We start from the raw sequence: 22,897 nt of genomic DNA, 5'->3' as shown, positions 1-22,897 counted from the left end.
CAACAGTTGCAACAATTCCAAACACAAATCAACTATGAACGAGACTGATGGAACTACCACTCACTCTAGCAGCCTAAGAAAAACAGAAAGGCCATGTCCTTTTCTGGAAATAAATATTTTTTCTAAACCTTATTATTCTTTCATAGAGAATGTCTGGAATGTAGTGAAAAAATTACAAGATACATGAAAAGGCAAAAAAAAAAAAAAAAAAAGTGACCTATGAGCAAGAGAGGGGTCAATATAAGCTGACCCCAAGGTGGCCCAGATAGTGGAATGATCAGACATGGCATCTACAATAACTATGATAAAGATGCCAACAGATCTAGTTTATAACAGGTGGACAACATGCAAGAACAACAGAGCAATTTCAGTAGAGATATGGAACCATGAAAAAGAACTGCTAAATGGAAATGCTAAAAATTGAAAAAAAACATGTCAGAAATAAAGAATTGATTAAAAGGCTTCACAGGAGACTGGACATAGCAATGGAAAGACCAGTGAACTTGAAGACAGGTCAAGAGGCTAATAAAAAGTATCCAAGGGACGCCTGGGTGGCTCAGTCGGTTAAGCTGCTGCCTTTGGCTAGGGTCATGATCCCAGGGTCCAGGGATTGAGTTCTGCATGGGGCTCCAGTCCCGCATGGGGCTCCATGCTCAGTGGGGAGCCTGCTTCTCCCTCTGCCTGTGCTCCTCCCTTGCTTGTGCTCTCTCTCTCTCTCTGACAAATAAATAAATAAAATCTTTTTTAAAAAAAAGTATCCAAATTAAAACAAAGAGAAGAAAAGAGATGGGGAGGCGGGAATCCAAGGAGCCCAAGCTCTGTGGAGCAATACGAAATGGTCTTCTTTCATATAACAGGAATCCCAGAAGGAGAAGAGACAAATAAACATCTAGGAGAAATGTTTGATAATTACTAAGAGCTTCCTAAAACTGATGAAAGATGTAAACCCACCAACCCAAAAAGCTCAGTGCACTCCAAGAAGGATAAATACAAAGCAAACTACAAATAGGAACCTTTTAATCAACGAGGAGCAAAAATTTAAAAAACAGATAAAGAAAAGCCAGAGGAAAAAAAAGACATATGTGGGGGAACAAAAACACAAATGAGAATGAATTTCTCACGAGAAAAATGGAGGCCAAAAGCAATGTAATAAAATCTTTAAAGTCCTGAAAGAAAAAAAAAATGTCAACCAATGGGTGGAGGAAAAAAAATCACAAGGGAAATTAAAAATTACCTAGAAATGAATAAAAATGAAAATACAATAAAACAAAACTTATGGTATGTAGTATGAAGGTGGTGCTCAGAGGGAATTTTATAGCTGTGAATGCCTACATATTTTTTTAAAAAACATCTCAAATCAATAACATAACTGTATACCCTAAGGAACTAGAAAGAGAAGAGCAAACAACCCAAAGATAACAAGAGGAAGGAAATCATGAAAAATAAAGGAGAATAAGCAAAACAGTGAATAGAAAAATAGAGAAAAACAACAAACCAAAAGTTGGTTCTTTGAAAAGAACAACGAAATTGACAAATCTTTGGCTAGGTTGACAAAGAGAAAAGAAGAGAAGACTCAAAGCACTAACACTGGAAATGACAGGAAGAGACATTACTATCAATATTACAGAAATTAAAAGGATTATAAGAGAATACTACAAAAACTATGTCAACAGATTGGATAAGTTAGATAAAACAGAATAATTTTTGAAAAGATACTACAAAAAATGGCTTATGAAGAAATAGGAAAACTGAATAAATGTATATAATTGAGTCAGTAGTCAAAAAATCTCCCAAAAAAGACAAGCTCCAGGCCAGATAGTTTCAGTGGTGATCTATACCAAACATTTACAGAACAATCAATACCAACCTTCTCAAAGTCTTCCCCCCAGAAAAATGAAGAGAAAAGAATACTTACTAACTCACTCTATGAGGCCAGCCAACCCAAAACATTAGAACAAAAAAACCCTGCATATGTCTGATAAGAGATTAATATCCAGAATAAGTAAAGAACTCCTATAACTCAACAACAAAAAGACAAACCAATTTTTTAAAAAATGGGCAAAGGACTTAAATAGACATTTCTCCAAAGAAGATATACAAATGGCTAATAAGCATATGAAAAATGGTCAAACCATTAGTCCCTGGGGAAATACAAATTAAAAATACAATGAACACCACTTCACACCCATTAGGATAGCTATTATTTTTAAAAAAGAAGAAGAAAAAGAAGAAAGAAAGAAAGAAACAGAAAAGAACAAGTGTTGGTAAGGACAGAGAGAAATTAGAATCCAAGTACATTGCCAGAGGAAATATGATATGGCACAGTCATTGGGGAAAAACAGTTCAGTGCTTCCTAAAAAAAATAAACATAGAATTACCATATGACCCAGAAATTCTACTCTTAGGTATATATCCAAAAGAATTGAAAACAGGGACTCAAACAATACTTGAAAGCCAATGTTCATAGCAGCATTATTCACCACAGCCAAAAGGTGGAAACAAAGCAAGTATTCATCCGATGAACAGATAAATGCACACAAGGCATATAATGGAATGTTATTCAGCCTTAAAAAGGAATAAGTTCTGATATATACTACAACTTAGTGAACTCTGAAAATATTTTAAGTGAAATAAGCCAGACACCAAAGAACAAATATTGAATGATTCCACTTCTATGAAATATCCATAATAGGCAGATTCATGGAGATAGAAAGTAGATTAGAAGTTACCAGAGGCTGGGGAGAAGGGGGAATGGGGAAGTATTGCTTAATGGGTATAGAGTCCCTGTTGGGAGTGATGATAAATTTGGGAACTAAATAATGTTGATGGTTGCACAAAATTGTGAATGTAAGTAATGCCACTGCATTAGACGTTTAAATATGTTTAAAACGGCAAATTTTATGTTATATGTATTTTATCATGACTTTATCATGTCATGATAAAGGTGTAGTAAAAAGTAAGAGTCTCTCCTACTCTCAATCACTCAGTCTCCCTATCTAGGGCAAATACTGTTTCCCATTTCTTGCATATATGAACAAGAAAAACTTCAAAAGACCAAAAATACTTTGTAGAGTTGGGATCAACTAAGTCTAAGACACAAAAGCACTCATCATAAAGAAAAGATTGGTAAATTAGACTACATTGAAATCAGGTTACATTTTTGAGAGAATGAAGAGATACATACCCAATAGAAATATTTACCCTTACGTACCAAAATACATAGAAGAATGTTCATAGTTGTGTTATTCTAAAAAGAGTCAAAAAGTAGAAATGCCCCAAATGTTTATCAACAGTAGCATGAATAAATATTTTGAGTATTTCATTAAATAGAGTAATATACAGGAAAGAAAACAAACCATAGGTACATATGACATCATGAATGACTCTCAAAAATATAATTTTAGTAAAAGGATAAATTCTATAGGATGCCATATTTAATATAAAAAAACAATAACTAATTTAGGATACTAAAAGTCAAGATAATAGTTTCCTTTAGCAAGGAGGATGAGCATAGTGATTATGAGTGAACATAATGAAGGATTCTAGAGTGTTGATGATGTTGTTTCTTTACTTGGGGGGTAGTTATGTGAGTTCATCTTGTGATAATTATTTAAGGTATACATTCATGATTTACAGTCATCCTATAAGAATGTTCTGTAAAGCTTCAATATCTACACTAGTGAAGTATTTGTACATTAACCAATCAATGTAACAGAATAGAAAACTCAGATCCAAATACCAGTGAAAATTAGGTGAATATATGATAAAATTAAGGAAATAACTGAGTTACAGACAGGTAGCCATTCAAAAAAAGATAAACCTGAATCCATATCTCATAACTATTCACAGACTAAGTTCCAAATGAATCTACAATTTAAATGTAAAAAATAAGAAAAAAGGGGTTGAAGGCTGGGGTAAATGGGTGATAGACATCGGGGAGGGTATGTGTTACAATGAGCACTGGGTATAAGACTGATGAATCACAGACTTGTACCCATGAAACAAATAATACATTATATGTTACTTAATTTAATTTAAATTTAAAAAATAAAAAAAATGTAAAAAATAAAATGACAAAAGTACTAGAGGAAAATATAGGTAAATTAATGTATACCTTTTAATCAAGAATTCAAGATCAGAAAGCCACAAAAGATAAAGATAAAAAAGGAAATTACTGATAAATTTATCTAATAAGTTTTAAAAATCTGTTTAATGCATGCAGAACATATTAAGTAAACTCAAAAGACAAATGACAAATCAGAAAAATATTGTCATATCGTATCACAGTCAAATACGAATTTCCTTAATATATAAATAACTCCTAGAAATCAAGTTTATAAGAGGAAAACTCAAATAGGAAATAATTAGCAAAGGACACAGACAGTACAGAGAAAAAGAAATAAAAATTGCCCTTAAACATATGAAAATACATTCACACCCACAAAAAATATTTTTCAGTGAAAATGAAAACAAGACTGAGATATTTCTCATCTGTCAGTCTGGCAAACAAACAAACAATCGGAATTTGCCAGCAAACTCTTGGCAAGACTAGGAGAAACAAGCATTCCATTGTTGAGAATGCAAAATGGCCCCACTTCTAAGGAGGAAAAATCAACAGAATCTATTGCTATAGGTTTGTGTTCTCCTTTTATATGTTGAAGTCCTAATCCCCAGGATCTCAGAACGTGAATTTATTTGGAGACAAGTTCTTTACAGAAGCAATCAAGTTAAAATGAGGTCCTTAGGGGAGGCCCTAATCCAGTATGACTGGTGTCCTTACATAAAGGACAAATTGGGGACAGACACATGTACACAGAGCAAACACTCTGTGAACATGGAGGCGGAGGTCAGAGTGATGCCTCTACATGCTCAAGAACATCAAAGATTGCCAGCAAATCCACCTAAGTTAGGGGACAGGCATGGAATAGATGCTTCCTCTAAACCTAGAGAAGGAGTCAATCATGCTGACATTATAATCTCGGACCTCCAGTTTCTAGAAACATGAGAAAGCACATTTCTGTTGTTTAAGCCACTTAGTTTATGGAACTTTGTTACAACAGCCTTAGCAAACTAACATTTGCCAAAGTTGTAAATGCAATCTCATTTTATCCAATGGATAGATCTGCAATCATTCATATATACATACACATATATATATATGTGTGTGTGTACATATATACACACACACACACACACACACACACACACAGATATTCATTAAAGCATAGTTTGTAATAGCAAAGGAACTGAAATAAGTATTATTTTGTTTATAGGGGAAAGGTCAAATAAACTATGGTATATCCTCAAAGGGGTATACTATGCAGCTATTAAAAGAAAGGAAAGAAAAGAGAAAGAGAAGGAAGGAAGGGAGGGAGGGAAGGAGAGAGGGAGGAAGGGAGGAAGGAAATCAGCTTTCTCACTCAGGATACAGAAAGATGAAGATCTCCATGGTATACCGTTAACTAATGGAAGCAGCAGGGTGCAGAAGAATGTACAGAGTACACGGCCATTTGTGTAAGGAAGAGAGAGAAAAAAGGAATACATGCATACACTCCTACGTATTTGCTTCTATTTGCATAAGGTAACACTGATGGCAGTGGTTTCCAAACTATCTGCATCTTGAACACACCTGAGGAGTTTCAAAATATCATAACCCCAGAGATGACCATTTAATTGGTATGAGGTATCACCTAGGCTTTGGAATTAAGAAAAAAATCCCCAGGTGATTCCAATGGCAGACCAGTTTGGGAACCACTACTCTAAGAATACAAGATTATTTGTGCATGGTGGAAGGGAACAGAGTGGATGGGGATAGGGGTGGGAGCCAGACCTTTCACTACCGACTTTTTAATACGGTTTCAATTTTTGAACCATGTGAATGTGTTAACTATTCAGGAAGTTTAATTAAATAGTAAGTTTATTTAAAAAAACAAATAGTTGCTTTCACGATGCTTATGTTTATGACATGGCTCTTATCCAGGAGGTGGAGCTGCCATTACCAACAGGGTCAAAACAAGTTTGTAATTATACCTTGGAAAAAAATCCAGACTTTCAAGTTTTCTCTATTTTGGCCACAAGTGATAACCCTTACTTAAGTGTAGTTAATGAGATGAGTTTGCTGCATTACCTGTCTTTATATACCCAGCAAGAAAGTTTATCACGTGGTGTGGGTGGTTGTCCTTCAAAACTGGTGATTTTTTCCCAAACGTAGGTTCCATCTCTTGTTCTCAAATTAACAAAATAAAGCTTTTAAAAGAGGAGAACACCATTAGCAGAGAGGGCATTTAAAAATTAAGTCTGTGTCTGAGGGATATGTGATCCAAGAATTAATAATATTACTCTTTTCTCTTTAAAAGTAAGATTTTTCATTGTAAAGTTAATAAAAATGAGACTGTGTTTTAGAAGCAAAAATGACATGTAAGACATCCTGAAACGGATCCTGTCCCATCATGCTCTGCCCTATAAGACACCAACTAAGCGTGGAGCTAACTACAAAGCAGAAAGACATGGAAGAAGAGAAGAACACAATGGCTGCATATTCACTCTATTTTTAAAACCCTGTAAGCTCAAGATTTTCTATTTTTATCTTCTTTTTTAAATATTTGGAAACTTGTGAGATTAAGTGACACACTAAATATTACATTTTGCTGCATTCCTGAATTGAAAGAAAGTATTACTCGATTGCTGTATCCTTTGTCATCATATCCTCCAAAAACGTACAGCTTTCCATTAATGCAAGCACCACAACTTCCTGACATGGAGGTAGGGAGTTCTCCTTCCATGAGGTGCATGGTCCTGCAGCAAGAATAACATGGAATTCCATGACTTTTTAGAAAGGCAAATTAAAAATTCCCTTTGAACTCCATGAGTACTCTTTCAATGACAACTGTCACTGACAATTACAATTGAAATGCCATGGTAGCCAATACTGTAAAAACTCTAAGATCCATGGGTAAAGATTTTTCAGCCTATTGGAAGAGAAACTGCAGAATCTTCTCGTATCACTAGAATTGGGAATTAACTGGTAGAACAAAGCAAAGCCTTCTGGGGCAGCCTCAGCCTCGAGAGGAATGGCAAATGGCAAAGAGCAAAGAGAGGAAGGGAGCAAGGGAAAGAAAGGCCAGAGAGAATAGAGCATTCAAAGAAAAAGAAAGGGAGACAATAAATGTTGCAGTATGTTCTAAGTTTGGTCTTAATTTCCCTGTAGTCTATGAAAATATTTAAAACGATATTAAGATTGGACATTCTGCAATTGAAAATTACTTACCACAACCCACTATCAATATCATAGGTCCAAATTTCATCATTAGGCAAATATACTTCATTGTCTTCAATAGACTAAAAACAGAATACATAAAATTATGTTTATCAATTACACAATAACAAGTAGTTCCTCAGGATGGGAAAACTGTGATTAAGATGCTGCAAAATAGAAAAACATAAACAGGCTCCAAGATGGGTTTTTCAATTTAAATTAAGATAGATCAAAAAAGAAGGGAAAAAAGACATCTTCTAAGAACAAGTGGCAAACAAGAAAGGTCTAGAATACAAAATAGCAAGTATATGAGTCTCAAGGAAAAGACTCAGGGCAATTAAACCTTAAAAAAGGGATTCTGAGTAAGGGAAAATAGCAAAATAATAACATTCTGAGCAGAACACCAAAGACTACAAAGTCAGGAAGAAAAGGAATATCAAAAAAGGACAATATGTTTTTGGTGAAAGGAAGGAATTAAGAAAGGAAATTTTTGTAAGGTATATTAAGAGCACTATATCAGATATCTTGATTTACTGAACACATTTTTTGAGTGCCTACTATGTGCAAGGCATAGTGTTAGGTATTCATTAAATACAGACTCTAAGAATCAAGATAAATTTACCTAGTCAAAGTGACAACTCAGAATCTGAATAATCTCTAAAGAAGCTGATAACATAAACAGAACAGTACATTCTGACATTTATGATGAAAAGAGAAAAAAGAATAGAGAAACAATCTTATTTATATTAAGTCTAAAAACTTAGGGATTAAAACAAATCCTTATACAAATCCCCAAATTTATTAGTCTGTAAAATAATTCAAAAAAGTTAGTTTTAAAAATAGCAGTTTAAGAATTTTTAAAGCTATATGATGCATATATTATTTATATGCTAAATATCATTTTCTCATTGGTTTGTTAAATTTTAAAAGATAGAATCTTACTACCAAGTATCTGACTTCTACCACTATCCCTCTGACACACACACACACACACACACACACACACAGAAAATCATTCTGTTAATTCGAAGGAAAGCTGCATTCATGTCTGGTTGTAGAAGCCATATTAGATGGATAAGTAAGCAAATAATTGTAAGAAGGAGCGTAGTAATCATATGATTCTAAGGTTTAACGGCATCAGGCTCCAGTAGCCTCATGCATACACTTTTGCAACGGAAATATTATAAAAATAGATTCTGTCACTATTAAGTCCTTTCAATGCTTCCCAGCTGCTCCCAGGATAGTCTACAATTCTTCTGATACTGTACTGTACAGCTTCTGCTACCCTCCCAAATCTCATCTTGCCTTTCATTCACTATGCTCTAGTCTTCTTTCAGTTGCTAAATTTCTGCAAATTCCTTGCTGCAACAGGGCCTTTATCTGTCCTCTTCTCTCTTCTTGACATGCTCTCCCAGAATTTGCCTGGTTAACTCCTCATTCTTTGGAAATCAGTTTAAATGTTGCTTCTGTAATCTCCTAGAATAAGGGTAAAGGATTAAGGTTCCTATTAAATGCTCTCCTACTGTACTCTATTTGCCCTTCCAAGTCCTTTGTCTGTATCACATCTACCCACTACCACTAACCCATAGCTTCGTGAGCGCAGGGGTCATGTTTATCTTGTTCTAATTCTGTTCCCAGAGCCCAGCACAGTAACTGTACATAAAAGGCAAATGTAATGTTTGATTGATTGATTGAGTGAATGGATATGTGAATAATACTTGTTAAATTGACAGCAGGCTCATCTCAGCCTGATTTAAAAAAAACAAAAAACAAAAACAAAAACAAAAAAAAACCTCTTTCACTAATCTTTAAATGGGGTGGTACAAAAGAAATGAATCAAAGAATTGAAAAAATTGGACTTAGATCCTTGTTTTCTGAGAAATTTCATTCTTAAATTATCCCCTCTTTTCTACATCAAGTTTTCATTCTCTACTAGATCATTCCTATAGATATATCCAAATGTGCCTTAATATCACTCACCTTTAAAACAAATAAACCCTCCCTTAACTCCTTCTCCTATTTCTTGGCTCTCTTCACAACAAAACTTCCATTCTAACTATAGTGAACGTCTCCACTGTTTCATCTGTCATTTTCTCATCAATCCAGATAAATCTGGCTTCTGAACCCATCATTCCACTAAAATTGTTCTGTCAAGATGACCCTAAAAAAGAAAATTAGTTAACTGAGTAATCTGGAAATATGGCCCAGAGAGATGGAATATACAAAAAAGAAGTTAAGAGACATGAAGAAAGAGAAGAACTTAGTCCAATCAGAATTTCATTAACATGTAATAGAATGAGGAAGAGGCAATATTTGAAGAGACAAAGGGTGAGAATTTTGCAAAACTGCTGAACATCAATCCTTGAGATCTAGGAAGTCCTAACAAGTTCTAAGCATACATAAACAGAAATCCATACCAAGACACATCAGTAAAACAACAGAACATCAAAGAAAAATATATATTCTTAAAAACTGCCTGATAAAAAACAAATCACCTTCAAACAAATGGCAACTAATGACTGAATTCCCATTAGGAACAACCAAGGATTAGCCAATGTGTTTAATGAAAATAACTGTCACCCTATAATTCTATACCCAGTAAAAGAATATATTTTAGGGGCACCTGGGTGGCTGAGTCAGTTAAGTGTTTGCCATCGGCTCAGGTCATGATCCCAGGGTCCTGGGATGGAGCCCCACATCGGGCTCCCTGCTCAGTGGGAAGCCTGCTTCTCCTCTCCCTCTTCTGCTCCCCCTGCTTGTGCTTTCTCTGTCAAATAAATAAATAAAATTTAAAAAATATATATATATATATTTTAAGAACCAAGGTAAAATAAATTTTCAGGCAAACCAAAGTTGAGACAGTTGGCCAATAACCCTCATTTAAAGAAACTCTAATAGCTGTGTTATTTCAGACAAAAGAAAAATGATCTGCAATTAAAGATCTGAGATGTGATAAGAAATAGTATGACAAGATATAGGTAAAGGGGTAAATTTAGACCATAAAAAGGGCTAAACTTTTTTTTTTTTACGTTTAATTTAAGGGGCGGGAAACAGGATAAGACTACCTAGGGAAAGGGGTGACTGGACTTTAAATTTTCTAAAGTACTTGAACTCTCTGGGAAGAAAGAAAACCATTACCTTTGAACTTTGCCAAGTATTCATGTTGAAATAGAGTAGCTACTACACGGTTAGAAATAAATCATAATTTCTACACAAAGACAAAAAAAGTGTAAAGAGAACAAAAAACTCCTTAAACAATCCTTGAAATGAGAAAGTTGAGAAGGAGGAGGAAGAGAAACAGAGAGAGGCAAATATAAAACATATCTGGGGAAGCCTGGGTGGCTCAGTCAATTAAGCAACCAACTCTTGATTTCAGCTCAGGTCAGGATCTCAGGTGGTGAAATGGAGCCTCACATCAGGCTCCACACTGGGCATGGCACCTGCTTAAGATTCTCTCTCTCTCCCCCCTGCCCCTCCCCCACCCCACCCCTGCTCCCCTTCTTTCTGTCAAAACAAAAAACGAAACAAAAAAAACCCCACATCTGGTCAAGATAGTATCAGAATCACATTAAGTATAAATTGGCTAAATAAACTCTTCAGATAAAATATACAGAGTATCAGATTGGACAGAAACAAAATCCAGTTATTTTCAGGTTATAACACACACATCTAAAATACAAAGATACACAAAGTTACCAACAGAAGATAGAAAAAGGTATACCATGCAAACATTAACCAAAAGAACACTGGTGTAGATGTATTGAGAAAACAGATTTTAAGGCAAGTAATATTACTACAGAGAGAGGGGATCATTACAAAATAATAAAACATTCAATTACCCAGGTAAAATAATTCTAAAGTCATATATACATTAAAAGATAGCTTAAAATACATTAAAGTAAAAACTGACAGGACCACAGGGAGAAACTAACAAATCTAGTCAGAGTAGGAGTTTTTAATGCCTATTGATAGTCACTGATAGAATAGGAAATAAAATAATCAAGAAGGATATAAGAGATTTGAACCACACAATCAGCAAGACTGATAAAATAGGCATATATAAAACACTTCACCTGATCACTAGAATATATATTCTTTATAAAAACAAAGGTATAGGGGCATCTGGGTAGCTTAGTTGCTTAAGCAACTGCCTTGCACTCAGGTCATAATCCCAGGGTCCTGGGACAGAGCCCCACATCAGGGAGCCTGCTTCTCCCTCTCCCTTTGCCTGTCCTCCCCCCATGCTTGTGTGCATGCTCTAATATTAAATAAATAAAATCATTTTTTAAAAAAAGAAGGTACATTTATGAAAACTGATCACATGCTAGTCCTGAAAGCAAGCCTCAACATATTCCAAAGGACTGGCAACAAAGATAAACCACATTCTGAGAATAACACAATTAAGTTAGAAATTAATAACAGATACCTAACCATAAAAATAACATAGAAATTTAAAATATTTTCCCAAACATATGGGTCAAATAAGAAATAATAGTGGAAAGTATAAAATATTGGGATTATAAAATAACAAAATACTGCTCATCAAAATGAGGAAGACAGCTAAAGAATTTTAAGAATTTAAAAGAATTTAAAAATCTCAAAAAGAATGAGTTAAGCATCCAACATCAGAAGTTCAAGAACTAACAACATAATAAACCGATAGAAAGTAGGACATGAAAGGCAGACATTAATGAAATAAAGAAACACAAAAGAGAAGATCAAATAAACCAAAGTTGATGTTTCAGAAGGCTGATAAGCCTCTGGCAAAATTATTCAAAAAAGGAAAGAAAGGAAGTTGCCATTAAATTATTTTAGGAACAGAAAAAGGGATATACCTATAACTACTAGAGAGATTAAATAGAGGGTATTATGAACAACTTAGATTTATGCCAAGAAAATTTAAAACTAAATGAAATAGATAGATTCCTGGGGCTGGTGGGGGGGGGGGGTAAGGGAACCTTACCAAATTTGACTCAAGAAAAAAAAACGGAAAATCTGAACAATCCATAGCCTTAAATAGATTGAATCTGAGATTTAAAACCTCCCCTACAAAGTACCAGATGGCTTTACAGATGAGGTCTTCCAAACATTCAAAGAATAATTAACTCTTTCTTACAAAAACCATCCCAAAAATAAAAGAAGGAACAATACCCAATCCACTTACAAAGGGATGTAAAAATCCTCCCTCAATGAGACAAACCATAGGAGACTCTTAATCTCACAAAACAAGCTTGCTGGGGAGAGGGGGGTTGGGAGAGGGTGGTTGGGTTATGGACATTGGAGAGGGTATGCGCCATGGTGAGTGCTGTTAAGTGTGTAAGCCTGATGATTCACAGACCTGTACCCCTGGGGCTAATAATACATTATATGTTAATTTAAAAAAAAAGAAAATAAAAAAAAAATCCTCCCTCAATAATTAGCAAACTGGACCCAGTAATGTATTTGAAAAAAATTATATTAACTTACATTTAACCTAGAAAATGCAATATTCGTTTCGCATTATAATACTATTACTATAAATTATCCTGTTAAAAAGACTAAAGGAGAAAAAATACGATTATCTCAGTATGATGCAGAAAAATCACTCTCCAAAATTCAACAGCCATTCATCGGAAATCAGATGGAAGAAAACTTCCTCAATTTGAAAACGGTTATCTACAAACAAATAAACAAAACACTAACACAAACATCAAACTCAATGGTTAATAGTTGAAAACTACCCTTCTGAGATTAGGAACAAGAAAAAAAAAAACCAGCTTCTATTTAACATTGTACTTTGGGTCCACCAGTGCAGTAAAGAACATTAAAGGAATAAAATTTGAATGGAAGAAACAAAACTGTCATCACTTGCTGATTATATGACTATCTACATAGAAAATAAAAAAAATTAACAGATGAATTTTGAGAATTAATGTAAATTAAGAAAGCTTGCCAGAATCAAAAGTATTCAAGGTCAATTGTATTTCAAAACACCAGCAACAACCAGAAAATTTAGTTATAAAAAAATTAACAATAGAAATAAAAAAATACAAAGAAATAAATACACAAAAGATATACAAGATCCCTATGAAAACACTGTAAAACTTTACCAAAAGACATTAAAAGAAATCCTGAGTAGAGAGATATACTATATAATTGGAGGAGAAGACTCAATTCCACAACATGTCTGTCACCCTTCTATGATCTAATGATTAAATACAGTAACATAAAATTTCAATAGGGTACTTTATTTGACAATCTCACTCCAAAGTTTATACAAATGAGGAAGCACTGTGAAAACAATTACACAGTTCCTCTAAGAGTTAAATGCAGAATAACCGTATGACCCAGCATTTCAACTCCTAGGTACTCAAAGGAATTGAAAATAGGGGCTCAGCTATTTGTATGCCAATTTCATAGCAGCATTATTCACAGTACACAACAAATGGCAACAATCCAAGTATCCCATCAACAGATGAGTGGAAAAGCAGAATGCGGTACAGACATACAATGTATCTTATTCAGCTGTAAAAAGGAATGAGGTTCTTATACATACTATAGCACAGATGAACCTTGAAAACATTGTGGTAAGTAAAATAAACCAGACTCAGAAAATACTGTATTATTTCAATTCTTTATAATATCTAGAAAAAGGCAAATTCATAAAGACAAAAAGATTAGAAGTTACCAGGGACTGAGGAAAGGAGTATGAGTTATTGCAGAATGGATACAGAGTTTTGTTTGGAGAAATAAAGAATTTTGGAACTAGACAGAGGTAACATTGTATAATGTTATGAATGTAATTAATGCCACTGAATTGCACACTAAACTATGGGCTAAAACGGCAAATTATAAGTTTTACACATTTTACTGCAAAAATAAATAGTAAAGAAAACTACAAAAGCACAAAAGTCTCTAAAAAGCCAAAATATTCCTGAAGAACAAGACAGAGTGGGTATTTAAACTTCTAATTTAACATTTAAACTTTTAATAAAGCTATTGTAATTTACATAATGTGGTTCTGTCAAAAGAATAAAGAAATAATTGAATATAATAAAGAACCTAAAAACAGATCACACATACATGAAAAGCTGATGTGTGATAGATTGAGTTTGCACATTAGCACGGAAAGGGGGGACGACTATTTAATATATGACACAAGGACAATTGGTTATCCATATAGAAAAAAATAATGAAACTGGATCCCTATCTTAAACCAATTAAGCAAACAAAAAATTCAGATTAAAAAAGGGTTGTGGGACACCTGGGTGGCTCAGTCAGTTAGGCTGCTGCCTTCAGCTCAGGTCATGATCCCAGGGCTCTGGGATTTCTCCCATCGGGCTCCTTGCTCAGCCTGCTTATGCACTTGCTCTCAATCTCTCTCTGACAAATAAATAAATAAAATCTTAAAAAAATAAAAAAATAAAAAAGGGTTGAAACAAGGATGGCAAAACTGAAAATTGTTTAGAAGACAATACAGAAAATTTTATGATCTCCATATTGTCAAAGATTAAAGATGCAGAATGCACAAAGCATTAAGGAAAAGACTGAAATTACATTAAAATGATGAACTTGTGTTGAATAAAAGACAATCATCAAGAAAGCCCAAAGACAAGCTACAAACTGAGAAGACATATTCAATTCATACAATTATATACTTAAAGAATTCCTACAATCAGTTAAAAAAAAACCAAATAACCCAAATAGACAAATGAGGAAAAGATATGAACCGCCATTTTTACAGAAGAGAAAATACAAATAGTTTATAATAGTTCATAGGAAAAGACACTTAACTGTAATAGTAATCATAGGAAAGCAAATAAAACCACAATGAAATACGTCACACTCACTGGATTGGCAAAATATTTCAGGCCAGATGGTACCAAATGTTGTCAAGGATATGGAGCAAGGAGGAGGCTGATGGGAGTGCAAATTGATACAAATATTTGGGAAACAGTGACATCTCCAAGTAAATTTGGAAGATGTGGATGCCCAGTGACCCAGCAGTCCATTCCTTGGTATGTGCCCTAGAGGGTACGCATGCTCTCGTGCACGTATAAATAGCAGACATGTTATAAAAATGTTCAGTCTAGCACTCGTTAACAATACCAAAAAAAAAAAAAAAGAAAGAAAGAAACATTCAAATATTCAACAATAGTGGAATAGATAAATTGCAGTAAATTCACACAAAAGAATATTGTACAGGAAAGACATCAGGTGAGTGAATTCAGGGGTGATTTTCAAGATATTTAACAACCAGGCAGCATGGAAACTGACGAATCAGAATGGACATCAAGTCAAAACTGGTACAGCCATGCAAGGGCACACTAGCCAAATACAAGCAATGTATGAATCTAAAACACATACATTTACTAAAAGAATTCAGTCACAAAAGAAAATGTATGCTAGGATTCCAAAACCAAATAATATACTGTTTAGAGATAGACATGTGTGTGGCAAAAATATAAAGAGTGATTAACTAGAAATCAAGATACTGGTACTCTGTGGGGTGGGAGGAGCATTGTAGTAAATGAAAGACAAACAAAACTTCTAAGGTACTGGTTCTAGTCGATTTCTTAATCTGGAAGTTAAACACGTTTAACTTAAATGATACTTATTTTACATATCTTTTTTGTACATACGTTTCAAATTTTAAAATTAAGAATCTAAAATTTTCAGAAGTGAATATGAAGTCTCTCACAAAATCCTCAAGGGAAGCTGGAGAACCAGCCTCTGATCTCCATGAGGAAGAGCAAGGTCTGAAATTGAGCCAGAGAACAGGACAGGTGAGCTAACCCGTCACGGGGAAGCAACATGCCGCAGTTTGTAGCTCTTTTATGTCAGGGACCTCGATCTTCCTATAGATTCTACTGCTGGTTAAGAATCCTCTTCAGGGGGTGCCTGGGTGGCTCAGTGGGTTAAAGCCTCTGCCTTTGGCTCAGGTCATGATCCCAGGGCCCTGGGATCGAGCCCCACATCGAGCCCCACATCGGGCTCTCTGCTCCACAGGGAGCCTGCTTCCCCCTTCTCTCTCTGCCTGCCTTTCTGCCTACTTGTGGTCTCTATCAAATAAATAAAATATTAAAAAAAAAAAAAAGAATCCTCTTCAGAAAAAATAAATAAATAAATAAAAATGAATCCTCTTCAGGTCCTCGTTTTTACACCTTTACTCCAAGTCCAAATCTAGCAGATTCACCTAACCGAGTCCAAGCCACTTGCCCACAACCTAGCTGCAAAGGAGGCTAGAAAAATGAGGATGTGGCACCCAGCCTCTTTTTATAGGTGCCACGTAGACTAGAGGCTGGGACTACAACAGGGAACAAAACCTCTATCTTTATAGAATTTACATTCTAGGGAAGTAGGTAGGAGGTAGTCAGACAACTACAACAAATATCCCTACAAGACTCATTTGATGGGTGATACTACAATAGAGAAAGGAGGTTCAAATTTTGGGCATCTGAAAAGAATACGTGTCTTCCACATGACATGAACAGCCTATGTCACGGTCTAAGAATATGTAAAGCAGAACGATTAGGTTAAAGAGAACACATACTTAAGGCTTTTGATACCCATCACTAAACTTCTCCTTAAAAAAGGTCATACAAATCTGTGCTCCCATTACCAGATTAATTTCCTCATGTCTTCTCAAAAAATTCTTCTTGATATTTGCAAATTGAAGGAGAAAAATCTAATTTTCAGTTGGGCTCCTTTGATTCATATTGTATTTCTTCTTGTGTAAGTTGCTTGTACATATCCATTGGTCATTTTTCAATGGAGATACTTTTATTGGTACAGATATTTATAAATCTCTATTTTTGCCCATCATATATGTTGCAAATATTTTCCCCAGTTTGTCATTAGCCTTTTTACTTTATGCTGTTTAAAAGCACTCTTTTTTTGCTTTTTAAAAAGTTTTATCTACCAATCTTTTTCCTTCATACTTTTACCCAATTCATTTTTCTTTTCTCAACTTAAGATTTTAAGAGTCACATATTTTCTTCTGATATGACATAGCTTAAATTTCCTACATTAACTCTTCAATCCATGGGATGCCTGGGTGGCTCAGTTGGTTAAGCAACTGCCTTCGGCTCAGATCGTGATCCCGGAGTCCAAGGATCGAGTCCTGGATTGGGCTCCCAGCTCCACGGGGAGTCTGCTTCTCCCTCTGACCTTCTCCCCTCATGCTCTCTGTTTCTCTCTAAATAAAATCTTAAAAAACAAAAACAAAAAACAAACAAAAACAAAAAAACAACTCTTCAATCCTAAGGCTTTAATCTATCATTTTCTCTATTTATTGAATAATTGTTTTTCCAGAATTAAAACGCTACCTTTTAAGTATAAAATAGTTTGGTATGCTAGGCTGTTTATGTAACTTCTTTTCCATTCCATCATGTTAACTCATCTTGCATCAGAAGCACTGCTGTAACTATTACAGTATTGTGATATGTTTTAATATCTGGTACTGTAAGCCTCTCATCTTGATTCTTTTCAGACACGTTCTAAATTGATCTTCCCTTTCAGTCCACATCCAAAACAGAAATATGTAGTTAAGCATATTTATGCAGATATTTTCTATAAGGAAAATTTCAGGGCAAAAATTATTAAGAGCAATTGTGTTATGGAAATAAAACCCTAAGAGGAAAGCATACCACCTACAAACATGCTAAACCCCTCTGCTTTTCCTCCAAAATTTGGGAAAACTACTCAGAAATTTCTCAACGTTCCTTGCAGAAGTACTAAAGTTTGCATGATACTGAAAGGATATGGAAGAAGTAGGTGCAAAAAAATATTCTGGCACCAATTCAAACATGCCACTTACTTTTTCCAGCACTTCCACTCTTACCTCTAGAGAGAAGTAGAACTGTTTTCTGATACACTATCCTACAGAATATGTCTGACAACAGAGTAATGAGTAATCTAGACAGTTATCTGTAGGCCATTCAAGCTTCAGGATATATATTTATGAATTTTAACACACACTGTTTTTTGTTAGTAAGAAAGAAAACTGCAATTATAACATACAATCTGGAATTATTTGATCATTATTCTTCATTACTGACTACTGGATTACCTCCAGATTCCATGGCCTTTTAGCTATTTTCTGTTCAGAAGGACCTGAAAAAAACAGAAGGATTCTACTTTTTCTCATGATATTCGATATCTTCTTTCTTGCCTCCCATTTTTTCCTTCCACTCATGCCTTAGACATATTTTAGCTGCTGATAATCCCTGGAATTTAAAAAGGACAGGCATACCTTGTTTTATTGCACTAGCTTTACTGCGCTTCACGGATATTGTGTTTTTTTTTTTTAAACTGAAGTTTCAAGACTTCAGTGGAGGAAGGAACTGCAGACATGATAGAAATAGCAAGAGAACTAGAATTAGAAGTGAAGCCTAAAGAGGTGACTGAGTTGCTGTTATCTCAGGATAAAATTTGAGCTGATGAGGAGTTGCTTCTTATGCATGAACAAAGAAAGTAGCTTCTTGAGATGGACTCTACTCCTGGTGAAGAGACTGTAAAGATGGTGGAAATGACAACAAAGGATTTAGAATATTACATTTTCTATTCTTAATCAGGCAGCAGGACGGTTTGAGTACTGACTCAAGTTTTGAAAGAAGTTCTACTGTTGGTAAAATGCTATCAAAGAGCATCACATGCTACAAAGAAATCATTAATGAAAGCAAGAGTCAATTGATAATGCAAACTTCAGCACCGTCTTACTCTAAGAAATTGCCACAGCCACTCAACCTTCAGCAACCACCACCCTGATCAGTCAGCAACCATTAACATCAAGGCAAGACCCTCCACCGGCAGAAAGATTAAGACCTGCTCAAAGCTTGACGATGGTTAGCATCTTTTAGCAATAAGGTATTTTTAAATTAGGGTATGCAAATTTTTTAGACATCTTGCCATTGCACATTTAATAGACTACAGTATAATGTAAACGTAACTTTTATATCACTAGGAAACCAAAAAATCATTTGACCTCCTTTATCGTGGTGGTCTGGAATCAAACCCCCAACATCCAAGGTATGCCTGTAGCAGACTCTAGTTAAAGCTGTAAGGCACTTTTCAGACCAGTTCTAACAGCACTCTACTCATTGGATCAATAAATAGTCTATTCACTGACTACAACCTGAACACCTGGAATCTTACCAATTACACGATTTTCAAGATTAAAAGGAGATAAAAATATTCAGACATTTCATTTGTAGAACCAAAAGAAATATACACTGTCACCAGATCTGAGATAGTGGATTACTATTTTAAATGAAATTTTTTTCACTTAACTTTTACAATATTAAGAATCAATATAACAGAGGAAGTTTGACACCTACATCTTCAAGTGGTAGAGCTCAAAAACAATCAAAATATTTCTTCTGCATAAAACCATCATTATATCTAGGCTCTTTTTATGAAGAACAAATGGTGGAAATATTAGACATTGAGAAAGCAGAGTCATCTAATTTATGTTAGTTTATCATGGAAAAAATAGCCTTTGGAAATACAGTATACCTACCTTGGAATCTCCTGCCTTTGAGGTCAAATGGCCATTATTCATTCTCATTGACTCATTCTCTTTGACTCATCATGCTTATTTTTAATGGGGCTATTACTTACCTTACAGGGTATGGAAAAGATCATATAAGATTAGGGATATGTAAGTTCCTAGCACATGCCAGGTATAGTAGGCACTCAAAGGTTAGTTCTAATTTTCCCCTCCTGATACTGCACCAAATTAAAAATAAACACACAAACAAAACAACAACAAAAACCGACTTGGATCTGAGAATCATTTAACAGAGATAGTATGTACTTTATTTCAGTGAGTGATTCAGTCATGTTACATCTGTCACATAATAGTATCGAGACAGTCAGAAAATGTAGGTTCTACTTCCAAGAGAACGCCCAGATGGCTTGCCTTTTTTAAAAAAAAACCTGTAAACCGAAGTGGTTGGCATATATTCCTGAACTGTTTTCTGGCTTTAGAATCCTTGGTTCTATAATCCTATGATTATAAAACAAAACAAATACACACATTCAAACCTCTCCTGTAATAAGCATTTAAGCAATTTTTAGTATATTGTTGCTAATATGCCTCTATTTTGAGGCTCGAAAAAACTTCCTAATTACCCAGTGATAAAGGAATGCCACTAAAAATCGCTTAGAAATATTCAAATGCTTCAGCGATTTCAATATTCCGAATCGCGCTGTAGCAATAGGGAAATATTTACAAAATAATACAGCACGGCGTCCTCGTCGTACATGTAAGTCTGCGCAAGCATTTAGAGATAATTAATCGCGCAGAGACGGACTTAGCGTTGGCCAGACCGGGGGTTACTGGACAGCTGCGGGGAGTCGGGGGGAGGGGGGCCGGAAAGTGGGAAGAGCCTCGGAACGCGGGTTTGAAGGCTTTCAAAGTGGAAGCAACGGCGGGGCGGCGTCAAGCCCTGGCGCGGCGGGGAGAGCGGCCGACGGCGGAGGGACGGGCGGGGCGCTGGGGGCGCCAGGCGCGCCGGGCCCTCGCCGCGGACCGGCCCCCGCCTCGGGGCCGGGTGTGGGCGGGCGCTCGGCGTCCGCTCGGGCCCAGAGGCCGGACGGGCTCCCGGCGCGAGTCCGCCCCGTCCCGCCTCTTCCCCTTACCACGTAGCCCCCCCACACGTAGAGGAAGTTTCCGTCCACCACGGCGCAGTGGCCGCTGCGCTCCTCCGCCACGCAGAACGGCTGCGAGTCCGCCATCCGCGCCGTCGCCGGGTCCAGCCGCTGGGCGCGCCGCAGCCCCTGCCCACGGAGCGGCCTCTCCTCCCGCCGGGCTCCTCCACGCACGAACGGAACGCGTCGAGGGTCGAGATTGGTGGGAAGGCGGAACGAGTGCGTCTGCGCCGTCCCGCAGCCCGCCCGGGAAGCCCGGCCCAGGGTGGCGTTGCCGGTTAGGGATGCTCTGTCTGAGCAGTGAGGGGGGTGCCTTGGCTTCGGAGCCCTGCCACCTGCTGATTTCTTTCCGCTTGGGACCGCGTTGTTTTGGCAGTACAACCTGTGTATCTTATTCCCTTGATAAATAGACTTCTGGTTCATAGTGTTGCTGCTGCTGTGACATAATATATTTATTAACTAATGCTTTGTGTGGGTTTCCTTTTCCATTCAACCTCCAGCAAAGACGGTTATCCACAAGAATGGAGGGGGTGTGTGTGTGTTTGTATGTATTTATTAGAAATAAAGAAATATTTAATATATATGTATACATGTATGTGTATGTATATAATATACTAATTATATAAATGCTATATTATACAGTATATAATAATTACAATAGTGTAATGTATAATACATAATGTATGTGACATAATATATTACAATATTAAAAAAATATATATATATCTTTGTTTTTCATTAGGGATTTTCTAAAACGTCTTCCAGCAAACTACAGCCTGGGGGCAAAAGTCACTCTGCCGCCTGCTTTTGTACTGCCCACAAACCAAGACGATTTTACATTTTTAGATGGTTGAAAAAAATCAAAAGAAGAATGCTGTTTTGTGACTCGGAGATTGAGAAGATCAAATTTCATCATCTGTCCATGATGTTTTATTGGCACACAGCCACCCTAATTCGGTTAAACGTTGACTATGGCTGCTTTAACCCCACAACCATAGGGTTGAGTGGTCTGAGTTGAGCAGTTGCAACAAAGACCATATAGCCCACACTGCTGGAAATATTGACTGTTTGGCCCCCTACAGACAAAGGTGGCGAACCCTTGTCATTAAATGATGCTATGGCCAGGAAGGAAGATGATAATTCTACCAGTGTCTGTAAATGCGCTTGTCCAGAATCATTCTTTGAAGAGCTTGTGGCTGCTGAAGACTCAGAACAAGTTAATTTATTCATTAGTCAGTATATATTAAGTACCTGGTTCATGTAGACCGTGGGTTCTCAGGCTCTATTAGACTGGAAACACTGAAGGACTCAAATATTATTGACTCCCCACAACCTAGTACCAAGTAGATACTAAGTAAATATTTGTTGACTAAATGAGCAAAAAGACAAAGTGAATTTTAAGATGAATAAAACATAGCTCTAACACAGGGGCTTCTAAGTCCAGTCAGAGGTAAAGATACATAAAGAAAGAGATGTGGTGTAGGATGAGGAGTTGTATAGTTGAAATGTGGACAAAATACAGCAGAAAAATGGGAAGGAAAGATGTGATCTACTGAGGAAGGGGGTGCACAAAAAGAGACACTTGAGTTTTCTTAAAAGTTGTATGAAGAGTTTAGGATGACTGGAATGATTATAGAGAGGAGCCAGGGATGAAGTTGAGACAGGAAATCACGCAGTTTTGTTCATTATGCCAAGGAAACTTATGCCAAACTTTAACTGTAACCCAAAATGGTCTTAAGTGAGGAGTAAATAATGTAACTTAATTATTAGAACATTTACTTTGTTGGGGTGCCTGGGTGGCTCACATGGTTAAGTGTCTACTTAGGCTCAAGTTGTGGTCCCTAGGTACGGGGATGGAGTCCTGCACCTGGCTCTCAGCTTAGCAAGGAGTCTACTTCTCCCTCTCCCTCTGCCTCTTCCCCTGCTTATGCACTCTCTGTCTCTGTCTCTCTGTCTCTCTGTCTCTCTCTCAAATAAATAAATAAATAAATAAATCTTTAAAAAAAGAAG

General features: G+C 36.2%; 1 protein-coding gene across 1 annotated transcript in view; it reads right to left on the bottom strand.

The window, feature by feature from the left end:
* KLHDC1 (kelch domain containing 1) overlaps positions 1 to 21,055 on the bottom strand; it is a 47,888-nt gene extending 26,833 nt beyond the window's left edge. Inside the window, exons 1-4 of the mRNA XM_080808568.1 lie at positions 20,879 to 21,055; positions 7,268 to 7,338; positions 6,678 to 6,795; positions 6,128 to 6,246 (exon numbers count right to left, since the gene is read on the bottom strand). Of these exons, the coding sequence (XP_080664694.1) occupies positions 6,128 to 6,246; positions 6,678 to 6,795; positions 7,268 to 7,338; positions 20,879 to 20,974 (404 nt within the window). The 5' untranslated portion in view covers positions 20,975 to 21,055. The remainder of the gene's footprint in view (positions 1 to 6,127; positions 6,247 to 6,677; positions 6,796 to 7,267; positions 7,339 to 20,878) is intronic.
* Between the last annotated feature and the right edge of the window lie 1,842 nt (positions 21,056 to 22,897).

Source organism: Martes martes, assembly GCF_963455335.1.
Source record: "Martes martes genome assembly, chromosome: 7".
NCBI lineage: Eukaryota > Metazoa > Chordata > Mammalia > Carnivora > Mustelidae > Martes > Martes martes.
The sequence above is the reverse complement of the archived record's forward strand: the minus strand, read 5'-3'. Positions and strand labels throughout refer to the sequence as shown.